The 15174-nt window shown below is 45.5% G+C and overlaps 1 protein-coding gene across 1 annotated transcript in view; it reads left to right on the plus strand.

Annotated features, from left to right (window-relative positions):
- Positions 2241–15174, plus strand: part of ADGRB1 (adhesion G protein-coupled receptor B1) — a 206964-nt gene continuing 194030 nt past the window's right edge. The window contains exon 1 of the mRNA XM_021387913.1: positions 2241–3144. Coding sequence (XP_021243588.1) covers positions 2410–3144 — 735 coding nt within the window. The 5' untranslated portion in view covers positions 2241–2409. The remainder of the gene's footprint in view (positions 3145–15174) is intronic.

Genomic DNA, 15174 nt, shown 5'->3' on the forward strand with positions numbered 1-15174 from the left:
AACTACCATGGGAGTATGAACCAACTGACCTATGTGCCTTTGGCCTGTGATCTTCAACAGTGGGATAATATGTCTTTTCAGTCATATCAACTCCTCAGCTGGTGACTGCAGCCACTTTTGTACGTCCCCCTTGGGATTTTGCTGGATTAAAGCACAGAAGATTGATCTCTTTGCTGAAATGCAGAATCCAAACCACTGCCCATCACTTATTCCTGATGTGTGTTGAGCCAAAGATACAGGTGTGGGGGGAAGGGTTGCTTATTCATTTCTTCTGCTTTAAGGAAAGATTCCTACTTCAGTAAGAGTCAACGGATGGAGAAAAAATATGTTTATGTTCCTCATGGTGAAATCTTCCAGATGGGACTGCATTCAGGGGAAATCAATCCTGAGGCCTAACAACCGTAACACAGTGTCCCATTAACGGGTCTGTTTAGTTAAAGTTTGTTGACTTTTACAGTATTTTTCCTAAAAAGGGGCAAGAGGAGGGTGCATTTTATGCATTCTGTGTCTTTATTCAGTAACAGGGTTGTGACTGGCCTGTGAAAAACTGGGTTGATGGAAGGCAGGAATCTTGGGCTGAATCCCACATGCTGAAGTCACCATTAGGGACTGGATTTTGGCACAAGCCGTCAGCACTCAGCCCTGTCTCATCATCTTGTTGCTATGGAGGCACATGCTGGCTCCTGCAGGTTTCTCCATGAGCTGGACCAGAGGTTAGAACGATTCTGGCTGGCTCATGGGTGTGAAGGTCAGATAGACTTAAGCTATGCACCCACTTCCAAACAGCACAAGATGCTCAGAAACTGCCCTAAAGCAAAGGAGCAATGAAGAAAAGGGTCCTCTCCTCTCTGTTCCCTTTCACTAGGCAAGCATCCTTTGCTCAGCAAAGCTGATATTTAAGGCATTCACAGTCATCTGCAGGCAACCTCTCCTGCTAATCATGATGACCTTTCTGGAAATTTATAGGATGTTTGCTTGATGCCTGTGGTTTTCCTTGCAACCACGAGCTGCTTTGCATCCACTGAGCAGGCTGCTGTTCCTGAAATCCAGCCCCCGAGGCTGGCACGGGTAGATGTGCACTGCAGAGTTCTGCAGGCTGCAAAGCACTGATGGGAGCAGGGATGTGACTTCTTAAAAATTTAAGTGCAAACGCATTTGGACTCCACGTTGATTAGTGTCAGGTCTAAAAGACACTCAGGAATCTGCTGGCAGAGGCTGCAGTGATTTGAAGCTCAGCTGAAACTCGGTTTACAAAGAGTGGAACTGACTTTCCAGTTATCTAACCCTTTCCTCCCCAGGAAAAAAAAAAAAAAAGGCTTTTACAGAAGAGAATCAATGCAGAGATAAAACTTTGATATGTATAATCAGGGAACCCAGAAGCAAGGTGGGAGAGGGTAGGGTTACGGGTGGTGATGTGGACATGGTGGGGATGTAAAGAGGGTCGGAACTGCTGGCTGTGATGGGAGAAGGTGTATATCTCCCTGCCCCCTTGTACTCAATGCCCCTTTCCATATCCTGAGCATGGCTTTCACCCTAATTCCTACCTGACAGTGTCAGCTTGGTCTCTGATCAATAAGGTGCACAACCCAGAGGACCTGAGTTACTTTTGGGTTGCATCCCAACGTTAGGAGCTGAGAATCTGGGCTGTTTACACCCAGGCTTTCAATGCAGAGGACCTGAGCACTTGCTTTGTAGGTTTGTTTTAAGACCATAGGATCTCCTGATATAATGACAGTAGTCTGAGTTTGGTAGAGAAAACCTTCATACTGGGGTGGGTGCAAGGCAGGGTAGCTGCCTTATATGTAAAGAACTGAAATCCATCCCCAGCCCCCTTCATCTCTCCTATGCTGAGTGCATGGCTCCCAGTCCTCATCTCCTTTCCTCGGGGAGAAGGCTGGAAATCACTGCAAAAGCTCTTCTCATCTCAGCACAGGGGAAATGCATAGGCAGAGGGAACTAGAAAAAGGGGTTACAGCTGTGTTGTCCTCCGCTATGGATCACACTGTCCTGGCACGGAGACACATCAGGCTGGGACACCTGAGAGATGGGGACATCTCCAAACCTCATGGTGGCATGGGGCTGCATCTCCGCGAGTGATATGCACTGGGATCAGGGATGCTGCCTGCATTCTCGACTTTGCAAAGGGTTAATCAAAAAAATCAAGAACAAATCCCAAATCTCTTCTCTTTCTCTCCCCTCCTCCTTTCCTTCCTTCCCTTTTTTTTTTTTTTTCCAGGTGTTGTTGATGGCCACAGGAGGGAGCTCAAATCCAGACATGGGAGGATTGGCTTGATTTCGGATCCAGAGCCACTTAAACTCTCGCTTTTCCTCTAAGCTGGTCCCTGTTATGTCCAGGATCTGGCACCTGCTTGACATTTACTTTGAGTTCCAGAGGACCAGAGACCTAGGATGAGGAGCATTGGATCTGCCCTGAACCTGCTTTTGGTATCACCACTCTACTTTGTGTGGACCGTGGTCGCTCTGGACCTGGCACAAACTCCCTGCACCACTTTGGTCCAGGGGAAATTCTTTGGATATTTCTCCTCCTTTGCCGTCTTCCCATTGAACTCCTCACTCTGCTCTTGGATTATCCAGAACCCTGACCCTCGGAGATACACCTTGTACATGAAGATCCTCAAACCTACCGGCATATGTGACCACCAGCACATCCGCACCTACCAATTTGACTCCTTCCTGGAATCCACCCGCACCTACCTGGGCATGGAGAGCTTTGACGATGTGTTGAAGCTCTGTGATGGGTCCACCCGCTATGCTTTTCTCCAGTCTAACAAACAGTTCCTCCAGATGAAGCAGACTGCACCTCCAGGGGTAGAGAACGGACCGGTGCGGTGGAAACCCATCAAGGCCCAGGAGAGAGACTTCTCGGTGGAATACCTTGTGGTGGGCAACAGGAACCCTAGCAAAGCTGCTTGCCAGATGCTCTGCAAGTGGCTGGATGCGTGCTTGGCCATCAGCAGCAGCTCCCACCCATGTGGCATTATGCAGACTCCGTGCTCTTGCTCAGGAGGAGAGGTCCTAGATCAAGCCAGCGAGATCCTGGGGTTCCCGAAGAAGAAGGAAGATTGTTATAAGGATGGAATTTACTTGGAGAACTGCCTGAGCAGCCCCAAGGACAGCAGTGGAGTGGAGTTCCTGGGTGAGTGAAGGGCAGATGGGGGCGGCTGGGGAGGTACGGTTGGTTGGGTTCTCCCCTCTGGATCTCACGCTGTTTCTGCTATGTGTGTATTTGATCCTGTAGATACCTGGTATGAAAAACCTCTTTGCTAGTTTCTAGGAAGATCTAGCAGACCATAAGGTGGCTCCTTATCAGTAGTTAACCCTAAATGTGCCCCAGATCATTTCATCCCTTCTCAGGGCTCATTCCTCGTGTGTTTTACTTCTACATCCTCAGAGTGGCAAAGGGTAAGTCTTATCTGAGGGCAAGCAGATCCTCATTGCAATTAGAAATGTCCTAGAAGAGGCAGAATCCAAGTGACCTCCCGAGGTGGACAACACATAGCAGCCCTGTGGACCATTTAAATTCGTGGGAAAAACTTGTCTTCCAAGGTTGGTTTAGATGAACAGTAGCAGCAGGCATGCTTGTTTTGTTCTCAGATTCTCAGCTTCATTTTCCTTCTAGACAGTTTTAATAAGAAAGCTCAACCATGCTGCTTGCATGGGGCCATTCAGTGCCTTTGCTTGGGTCCATTCCTCAGGTATTTCGTCAGTGTTTTGTTTTCCTTATGATGTTGAGTATGACAAGAGGCCATGAAATGGATTGGGAAGGGACGTAAGAAAGGGTTGAGAATAAGGATGAGATGCTCCTGAGGTTTGATATTGGTGTGTTGCTGCTGCTGAGACATTTGGCAATGTTCAGCACAGGGAAATGCTCCTCGCAGTGATTTCCATGGGTGGTAAGTGCCATGCAAAGCAGAAGGGAACTGGATGGTCATAAAGCAGAGCTGCTATTTTGGTGCCTGTGTCATATCCGCTCTGCTATGTTTCTTCTCCTATCTCATCCCACCTGCCAGCAGGCAGCTTATGTAAAGCAGGGGCATGATGCTAAAAGGGAATATGGGCAGCGGGGAGGGCAGTTTCCAATTCATCGAGATTTAGATCTGCTCCTCACCAACACCTCAGGGTTTTACCTCCCTCAGGTCCCAGACCTGAATGTCCTCTACCACCAGCAGAAAGTTGGCATCCAGATGGGTCAGGGATTTGCAGGTCCTGCCTGGATTTTGCCGCCATCCGCAGTCGGGAGAATTTCTGTGCAGTTCTGCAGGTGGAAAGAGGCTAAATTTACTTGCAGTAGGCAGGAGGTTATCAGGCACAGGTCCAAGCTTTGCAGTGTGATTTTCTTGCAGATCGCAGCCCAGAGTGAGCTGAGAGATTAGGATATGATCAGGTATTAGTGCTTCCGTCAGTGTATTTTGAGGAGATTTTGTTTCTCACTGCTCTGCGAATCGATACGTGGAGGCACACAGCTGAGCCATAAATCCTACAAATGAGTTCTTCAGCCGTGCCTCTCACTCTGGCTATGAGCACACCGCAGTATTCACTCCCCATATCTCAGATTTCTTTGCAATGCCCTTTTCTCCTGTGTGAACAGCTTGCGAGGAGTACCACTGCGTCGGCTGCCTCCTCGGAGTGATGTGAGCTCCATTAAGTCATGCGTCAGCCTTTGCATGTGCCGACTGGGTGTTTTTTGCATTCAACCCAAGCAGCGTGACCTTTTTCATTGCAACCAAAGGTGAAATTTGAAAAAAGATTTTCAGAAAATCCCGAAGCAGTCAAGCTTAATATGGGCTTTTGTAAAGATCTTCCCTAGTCCAGCTTGAGTGCTTGAATGTCCCTAGAAAATAAATATGAAAGAAGCTCAAAGGTGGATATATCCAAATCCTTTTTGTGCGTTGAATATTTGTAGAAAGCATAGATAATTTTTTTTTTTTTTTTTTTTTTTGCTGGCTGCCCACATCTGCTCCATATTGAAGGCACAGAATTAGCATCGTCACTGGTGGGATGTCATCTACATGGAAACGAAGCTTGCAGGGCGCCTGGCCTCTCCGTGTGCTGCTCTGTCTGTCACTGTGTCTGGTTTGATTTTTGCAAAGGCTTGATCAGGAGGATGGAGGCGAGATCCAATTTGGACAGAGAGCCAGCGATCCCTGAGCAGCATTTTGTGGGTGGAATATTTTGATAGGGTTCCCGGTTTCTGAGTGCTGCTGATTATTGCTGTTATTGTTGTGCTGATTGTATTCGCAACATTCTTTCTTTCTTTTTTTTCCTTTTTCTTTAACAATCATTTTTGCTGCTGTTTCCTGAGTCATTTGTTGTTTTGGAACCTGTCTTGACACTTTTGTCTTAGAACAAGGGTGTATGTCTGTATTGTACTACCCTTGTCTGATGATTTTCAAAGCATGTACGGAATTGCCAAATACCCACACTCCATAATACATGGAGTCCATTTTCTCCCCACTGTGCCTATTCTATACCTGGGATATTTCCAAAGCAAATGGGTGCAAATTTACAAAGGATACAATAAGACACTGTCTTAGAAGTGACTGCGCTTTGGCTCACAGAACATTTGGGATGAGATTCCTTTTGAAAATATGTACTCCTCATCCTGGGACATCTGTATACCAAAGGACAGAGAATAGAGGCTGTGTGTTGGACTAAGAGATTCTCAAGAGCAGTTCAAGAATAGATCTGTTAGGCTGGACGTTGGCTTTGGTGTCAAAGAGCAGAGCTGGGAGATGCAATTTCTGCCACTGACCAAATCACAGATCTTCTAACCATGGGTGGGGAGTGAAAAATGAGTTTATGGCTGACCCTGGCCATGGCATTTATAGGTAGGTTTCTCTGAGAACAATGCCTGCTATTTATTTCTGTGGAACCTACAACAAATAGCACAATAACACTCTTTAACAGAGCAAATTGTCAGCTACAAAACATCATTTTTTAACACAGTCAGCACCATTAGTTATGCATTCTCAGCAGTGATGAACAAGAGCCTATATGATGCATTTGCAAGAATTCATACCAGCAGAGATGACCTACTGTCGCTGTCACTACTTCTGAAATGCACCACCCACTACCTCACTGTGCTGATACCCACTGTTTGGTCTCCATAAACGTTCAGCCAGCATTGATGAATGTCAATAGGTGCCATTTTTTTTTCCTTGCAGAGGAATTCAATTCCACACTTTTGCTCCATATGCACTTCCATGTCAGGATATTGGTGGGAAGGTTCCACTTCTGCCATACCACCAGCAACCACCTCTGTTGTCATAGACCAACATAGTAAAATAGGAGGCAGTATTTTTGGGGCAGCCCTCGTACTTGGCACGGTTACATAGAAATATTTGTGGACAATTATTGCCCATTAAATTAAATGGAGGAAAGATTGTTGGGCAGCATCAAATCTCTCTTAACTGATTCAGGCAGGGTAGGAATAACACAGTGATTGTTTGCGGGTCCCAATGTTTAGAACTGAACTCCTCTTTGGAAAAGAAATTTGGCATTACTGGGACATTGTCCCATGCGGGTTAGGGGTAGAGGCCCTGCGGATCTGGAGATAGGAATGCTTCCTGAAACACAGGACTAGAGGGTCTGGAAATCCTGGTGGCCCTCCCAGATGTGAGCTGGTTTCACTGTAAGGAGAGCTGGAGCTTTAAATGGGACAATGATGTGACACTGTAATGAGAGAAGGTTAAATGTGTGCTTAAGTGCTGTGCTGAGTTAGGTACTTAATGGATGTCTAATTAGTCCTGTCTCATTGTAATCTGTTCCTGGAAGGCCACTGCAGTGCTGTCACATGGTGGTAGCCCAGAGAGATAACCATCAAGTGCTGGTCCTGCTGCTTTGCACATCCCCACCTCTCAAAGGGATCGATGATGCGGACTGCAGAACAAAGTTAATCGTGTGCACTGGTAAAATAAATGGCTCCTGGGCTGGAGGGATTTTTATGATGAACAAGGCTGATCAGTTCCATGTCTTAGCCAGAGAATTTTGCCAGTTGATTCCAGCAGAGAACTTGAAACCGAGATTGAAATGGACCTGGTCAGTTCTCAGGAAAAAAAAAAAAAAACAACCAATGAATCAGGATATAACTAGTTTGAAGTGCTGGGGATTTTCCTGCCTTTGGTGATAAACTTTTCCATTGCTTTTCTGTTCCCTTTGCTCTCAACAGAGCTCAATGCTCAATTGCTTCATTGTACTTTTTATGACGTTTCACTTTTCAGCCCTGAGTTGTTTTTATTCCTTTGCCTGCTAGATTAAAAAAACATCTAGTGTCCATCCTCTACTGTTTGGAGACGCATTTATTGACTCATGAACAAGTTACTTCTTAACCTCTGCTGCATTAAATAGGCTGAGGTTCATAAATCTCTCACTCTGGACACATCCTCCAAACCTCCAATTGTTTAGGGCTTTGCTTCATGCCTAAAGCATGGGGCTGAGCTTCTGCATAGCATAGGCATAGGAGGCATAGGATAGAACCAGCTGCCTTCCTCACTGCTGCAGGGATCATGTTGTTTGGTGCAGTTGTTCCACTTGAATCTCCCTCGGGGCAGAAACGAGTCAATAAATCATTTTGTATCTTTGTGGTCAGCTGTGGTGATCGTGACAGCTTAGGGACTGATAAAGAGCTGTGAGTAATTGCCCAGGAGCAGGCTCTCAAGCCTCTCTGTTGACCTCTTCCTACACTACAGGCTCTATCCCTCCCAGCAAGAGTCCACCTGGTCCAGCCCGCTGGGCTTGTGGAGGAAGGAATTTGGCTTTGTATTTGTCTCATTTTAGGATTTGCAAACAAAGTGGCAATGGGAGTTGAGTGGGTTCAGTTTCATTGTCTCTCTTTCCTCTTAGCATGAACTTGGTGCTGGGTTGATGGTTGGACTAGATGATATTAGTGGTCTTTTCCAACCTTAATGATTCTATGATTCTACTTGAGGAAAGTGTCCTACTTTCCAGCTCCTCATTTCTCCATCTGTATTTGCCACACTTGTCTGTCTTTGCCCCATTCTGTACATTCTTGAGAGCAGAGCAAGACCACTGTGAGATATCACCAGCAAATCATGGGGCAACAAAGGGCTGGCTTACACTGTGTAAAATTTTTTTCTGTTATCTTGTCATAGGATCATACAATCATTTATGTTGGTAAAGATCTCTAAAATTATCTGTTCCAACCGTAGACCCATCACCATCATGCCCATTAAAATATATCCCTCAGTGTCACACCTCCACGTTTCTTGAAAACTTCCATGGATGGTGACTCCACCACTTCATTTTTAAAAGCGTTAAGGATTTCATCTGTCATTTTTCCAGTTTAAGCCCAAACCTCAGTAGTGGTAAGCAAGAGATGACAGCACTTCAGAGCTGCAGGAGGAGAAAGTTGAACAGTCTGGCATTTTTCAAATGGGAGACCTTCCTCCCCTTACCTGCTGCAGGAAATCCCAAATGTCTCCATATGTACAGCTCCCATTGTGCGTGTGGTTATTGGGATGATTTATGGGACAAGGCAAGTGTGGGTAATTCCCTTCTGGGTGCTGGAAAAGGGAATTCCTGACTTGGTTTGCAAACTCAGATCTCTGGGACTTGCACAATCCCTGCCTGTCCCACTGCTTTCCTCTTGGATTATTGAAAACCTCGCAATTAGTCATGAGTGTAAGAATAAACAACATCTGGGGCCCTTCCAGTAACAGAGCAGATACTTCCTTTGTCCATGCCATGGTTTCAGCACTAAATTCACTCGTGCATATATCTGCATGGAGATGCCCTGTTTGGGAGATAGAGGGAAAAATTGAGAAAAATGAAGCAATCATTTCCATCGTGAACTCAACAGCCTGTGGACATGATCACAATGCAGAAACATCAGTAATTACCATCAGAATGGGCTATTCTTGTAAAAAGAAGACTAAAGGTGGAATTCACATCCAGTTTCTGAGGGAGTTTTACAGGCAGCTATCCCTATTATTGCTATGAGGGGACGTTTATGGGTAGTGTAATGAGTAGTACTCACCAGCCCTGGTGAAAGGCCCAGCCTTTCAATTCTGCACTTTTTCTTTCTTTTTCTTTTTTTTTCTCAAACATTTAACATTGTTTAACATCCTCTCATATTCAGAATACATAGCAGCTGCCCCAAATGTTTTGTATGGGAATATGGGGTGAAATTTAATGCAGGGAAACACAGACATCAGATTCAGAATCATCACATCTGCAGTGGAGCTTCACAGCTCTCACTACTGAATATGAGAATGAAGATGCTAATGGCTCAGAAGAGAGGGTGTACAGGGCAATTTCTGGCCCTTTTCACTACCTACCCTGAAACTTTGATGTGCTTAAATAATCAGAGCAGGCTGCAAAATGGGAAACATCGTCCTTTCAAGAGAACTGGATCCACAGAGATGTCAGGTGCCTGATCATGGATTTCACTGGCACTAAGCTGTCCACTAAGCCAGTGGATTCTCTCCTTCAGTGAATAGGGCTCTTGAGTTTCTCACACATTTCACTGAAAGAATGGTGTGGTTTCTTGTTTTTTTTTGTTGTTTGTTTGTTTTTTTAATGTTGTTTTTCTCTATTTAGATGCAGCTCTCAGAGACTTCATCTGAAGTCAGGATTTAGCAGAGTTTGTGCACAGCCCAGCTGCTGTAAAGGTCTGGCAGACAACAGATCCAGGAGGGGAGAAGAGCTCTGATCTTTGCCTAACAGGTTGTGAATAGAAGTTCAAAAAAGTTGAGAGCTTATCTACGAGTGCTCTGAGAGCAGACAGGTGTGCTCCAAGCAAATTTCTTTCTAAGTTGGGCAGAGCAGTAGATTCCATACCTTCTCCAGAGCATCACTGTCACCTCTAGAACTTATCCCTTCTCCTTTATTTTCCTGGAGGGAAATAAACTTTTCACGTGTTGATAGTGCTAGGACAAGGGCGAAAGGTTTCAAATTAAAAGAAGGTAGATTTACATCAGATGTTGGAGAAAATCTTCACTGAGAGGATGGTGAGGTGCCCAGAAAAGTTATGAATGCCCTATCCCTTGAGGTCTTCGAGGCCAAGTTGGATGGAGCTCCTGGCAACCTGATCTAGTGGCTGGCAACCCTGCCCACAGCAGAGGGACTGGAACTAGACAATTTTTGAAGTCCCTTCCAACCCAAGCCATTCTATGATTCTATGAGTCTATGATTCTATGATTCTACGGTTCTATGATCATGTGATATCTGTAGGTGCTAGTTCTGTCTCCTGTGGGCCTGTCAACCTTCAAGGCAGCACTGAAGCAGCCTTGAGCTAAATAAATTGGAAAACTGCTTTTGGATTCTTAGCAAGTATCACTTAGTGTGGCTCTGTGTCTGTGACACTTTAACCTGAGGAGGATTAAGCATTTGTGTGTCCCTCGGGTGGTTCTGCCAATGACATTTCCAGTCACTGACTCTCCACTTGGTACACCATCTCCTTGCACTTACTGCAGCCAGCAATCTGATACTGGTATCTTACATTTCAGTATGTTGGCAGGATGAAAAAAACAAGCTAAGAAGGGACATCCTTTAGTGCATCATCAGAACTGCAGATCTGTTGAGTTTAAATATATGCCTTTTTGTTCCCTGGTTCTGGTTTTGATAGTGAGATAATTGCCACACAGCTCATTAAGCTGAATGCTGTCAATGGGCCTCGAGTGGTCTGTGCAGTCAAATGAAGAGTTACTGGCTTGGGATATTCCCAGTGCTTGGAAGCAATAAGGAAGCAAAAGGATTTGGAGGGATGAAAGCTTCAGCTCTGTACTCCTGAACAAGCTGCCCTGGCTTTGTCCTATCTTTTTCCCACAGTTGTGCGCTTTCTGGATTACTGTTTATTGAGTATGGTGGTGATGGGTTGGGGTTGGACATGTTTTTAGTGGTCTATTCCAACCTCAATGATTCTACAGTTCTATGATTCTATGAAAGCAGGAAAAACAGCCAAGAAAGTGGGTGCTTTCTCCATTTGATTTCACCAGTCCTGCCACTGAATATAGAGACTGAAGGATAAAGATGAGAATTGTTGCTGACCAGTCTCTTGTCAAGACCCTGGGACTTATGCAGAATGGTATCTACACAGAATTTCTGCTTCAGGATCTTCTGGAGACTGGAATAAGACATGGGGTGTGATCACTTTTCTATGCCTCCCTATGCCTCTTGCACCCCCAGAATAAACCGAGTCACATGAAGAACACTATGCAGTGATCCCTATGCACTTAGTATTTTTATGCCTGGGGGATGAAATTCATTTCCAGTTTTGATGCCCCTTTCCCATAATTGAAGTCTGTTGTCCATTTTCTACCAAACTTACTGGTGTGACCAGGATCTTGATACAAAGTCCTATTGCTACCTCGTCTGTAGTGAGAATTGAGGATGTGGAGGACACTTGTATCCTGTGTGCATGTGTCATGAGAAAGACTGCGATGCAAGTTCAGCCTATCCCTCAGAGACCTGCATGATAGCCCAACCTAGAGCTCATATGGGGAAGGAAGCAGTTCTGTGGTTGTGTGTAGAGTTTCTTGGCTTTAAAGTCAGTGCCATGCAGAGCAATCAGGCTTAGAGACATGGATGATGTGCAAATGTAGTTATCCAGTGGAAAAATAGTCCTGACGTAGGGAGATGTCAAGGGAGTGATGGTCCTTTCCATGAGGATGGTAAAAGTTGTGCTTTTGTTACCTATTAACCTGGGACTGGGAGTAAGCTCCCTAAAAGGATTGGTTAATGATCTCTACAAAGCTGGACCAAGGAGACATCTGCACCAGATTCCCAGTTTTAGATGTGTGCTTGGCAATACACCACTGTCCATACCCAGCAACAAAGCATTAACATGGATTGGCCAGGCCTGCTGTTTAGAGGGGTATGTGATGGTGTTTGACTTAGTGCATGCAATGAGCCTGTCAAAAGAACATCAAAAAACATGTCCGAAGACTATTTATTTCTGCCCATAAATATCCTCTGTTTCACAACACTGCCTTCTTCTTCATTTAGTTTGTTGATTTTGTTCTTTGTTTTTCCATTTCGTCTTAAATTACTGTTGCTTCCTGTTACCTTCCTGTGATACTACTCATGGATATGTTTTCCTAAGCATTTTTCAGAGCACATTTCAGGGTGCTCTGCTGGGTTTGGAGTAACTCTGAACTGGGACAAGTCCCATGAACCTGCTATTTGTATAGCCATGTATCAACCGTAGATGCTGAAGGTGAATTGGGGCATCTGGGGACACTTTCTTTAATTGGCCTGAAATAAGGCTAGCTACCAAGCATTAGGGTCAGCCAAGACCAACCAGTGGTGGTGTGACTTGAGATCAGTAATGTGAATAACAGGAGAACAGAGAACAGCAGCGAAGCTTCTCAGACAGACATCTTGCTTACTGAAGGAGGTACTCAGTGAAGAAGAAAAGACACAGGGACCAGGACAGTCTCCAGGTAACCATAGAAAGATATTTAAAGAGATTGCATTTCATGCTTCTTCGCTTCTGGTCCATGGAGGAGCTTGGGAAGCTGCACTGCAGACCTACTGCAGCTGAGGAACCATCAAGGAGAAGGGAACACCTCAGGGGAGATCCACAATGGATCCCACCAGCTGTCAGGGCAGATATGGCTTTTCTAGCTCAGCAGCTCTTGCATGCCACTCTACTCAGTCCCATTCCGGTCCCTCAGGCAGCTTGGTGGTGCTATGATTTGAGCCTTTATCATCAGAGGAGCCACAGACAAGTTTGCTGCGAGTTTTGCTTTGAGCTAATGCCTTTTAGTTGCTGCAAGATGGAGGAATAGAATAACTAAATTCTTTGTCTCTTGTTTAGTCACTACAGTCCACCTTATTGTCCACTCTTCTACCTGATGCTCCAAACGTTCCAGAAGGGAGGACAAGGTGGCATGCTGCTCCTTCTACTCTTAGTAGTGGAATAGTGAGTAGTGGAAAGGATGAAGCCCAATTTTCTACCACATGAAGTCCTGTATTCCTCTACTGTGACAAGTCCATCTGCTCTCATTGATGTTTGTACCCAAGACCCCTATCTTCCACCAATGCCTTCAGGTTTGTCCTGCTACCAGCACATTTCTACATCACTTAATTGCTAGCTGGACAGGAGATAACATCTCTGGAGAATTGCTGGCCTGACTGGTGGGTCAGAGAAACCAGATAATTGCTATACTAGCTATTTTTCCGGTGAGTCAGGTCATGTGAAGGATGTTTGATGGGAAAGTGTGTGGGGGTCTGGAAGGGGGGAGCATCTCTGTGAGTGGAAGACCTTTGAATGCAAGCCCAAGATGCACACTCTTTTTCATAACAACAGGACTGCTCTGCAAACTCTTTACTACTCTGCAATGCCAGAAGAAATATTAGAAAAATATTCTTCTCAGAAAGAGTGGTGAGGTATTGGAACAGACTGCCCAGTGAGGTGGTGGAATCATTGCCCCTGGAGGTTTTCAAGAAAAGGATAGATATGGCATTGAGGGGGCATGGTGGTGATGGGTTGACAGTTGGACTAGATGACCTTAGCGGTCTTTTCCAATCTTAATGATTCTGTGATTCTATGATTCTATGAAGCAGCTGGTGTATAGGTCACAGCCCTGGGAAAACATCTGGGTCACAAGGCACGAGGAAGTCATGATCTCTGGAGTAGGGTTGAGTTGGGAAGTATGAGCAGGAAGCCTTGGGAGAAATGTGCTACTTAGTGGTGGAGGCTTGAAAGGCTTCTGGAAGAGGTTTTGCCCTGGACCTTTTCTCTCTGGTTCTAAAGAAAGCACTTGGTCAGTGATGGCTGGAGAACGGTGGGCACTGTTCACTCAAAGTAGGAAAATAAAAGAAATGAGAAGGTGATGGGGGAGAGCCAGAAGCAGCAGCTATAAAATATGACTGGTGGATATGGTTTTCCTTTGCTGAGAACATGCACTGACGTGGGCAGAGAAGGAGACAGCCAGCAATCCTCTACCCATCTTCAAGGGTGCAGTTGTGAGCCTGTGGCATGCATGGACCTGTGTCCTGATGACCTCACATGAGACAAGTGTCCATGCTCTGTTACCAGAAATGCAAGATTTCCCCAATGTCCTTGCTCTTACCTGTCCCTTAGCAAGATGAAATGTACATATCTGTGTGCACAGACACAGTACATAGGGAGGTACCTGGGTAGGTGTAGAGTTGCATAGACATGCAGATTCATGTGCATTTTCATTCATGCACATGCAGAGAATCAATGGCTTGAATCAGCACATGAATGTACATGCATAGGAATACACATGCAAGAAGAGACATGACTTCACATGGATGTCCAAGTGTGTGTGCATATGGAATCATGTCTGCATATGGGGGTGTAAATCCAGACAGAGAAGGCAGATATACACACAAGCGTAAATGTACCTTCATGCACATGCCTGAACATGCTTGACCATAAACTGAGCAGATGGACACACGTGCTCTGGAGTGGGCACACACTTATGTAAATGTGCAAATGAATGCCACACTAGCAGTTACATCAATTCCTGCACAACCATGCTCACCCACATGCCTGTACACAACTATTAACATGTCTAACAGTTGAGATCCCCATAGCGGAGTGCATGGAGACACAGGATGCACTGCTTCCTGTTCTGAAGTGGCTGTGTGTCCATTGGGACCCACAGCATGTAAGATCATTACTGGAACAAGGGGCTGACTCATGCTTCATTCTTTCCATGCCAGGAGGCAGCGATGGGGAGGAGGAGCTGTGGGAAGGGCAACCTGGGACTTGTGTTTTGCCTTGCAGTTTGCTGAAAGCCCCCTGTAGAGTTATTGACTCACTATCCAGATCAACATCATGGTGTATTTGGAAGAAGCTTGTTTTGTTTATAACTGAGAGATCCTTCCTGAGAGATGTACAGTTTCTGCTAACCCCTACAAGTGAGCTGATGATTTCCCCACTGTGGCTTGATAGCCTGGTGGGAGAGGATAACTTACATTGGCTTGATGCTCAAGAGGGGACAAGCAGATCCTGCTCTGGGGTTGTTAGAAGTGGAGAGAAATCTTGGTGGAGGAATCTGGTGGCCATGCTACTTCTTCACAGCAGAAATCAACAGACACAAGGACTTGCTTTGAAACTATCATTTTCCAGAGCTATGCCCATGCCCACGTCACTGGTGGGACATACTTCCCTCTTTCCTGTTCTCCTACAGCAAAACGCTGCAGTACGTGTCAGCCTTC

The sequence above is a fragment of the Numida meleagris genome, chromosome 2 (assembly GCF_002078875.1).
Source record: "Numida meleagris isolate 19003 breed g44 Domestic line chromosome 2, NumMel1.0, whole genome shotgun sequence".
Taxonomy (NCBI): Eukaryota; Metazoa; Chordata; class Aves; order Galliformes; family Numididae; genus Numida; species Numida meleagris.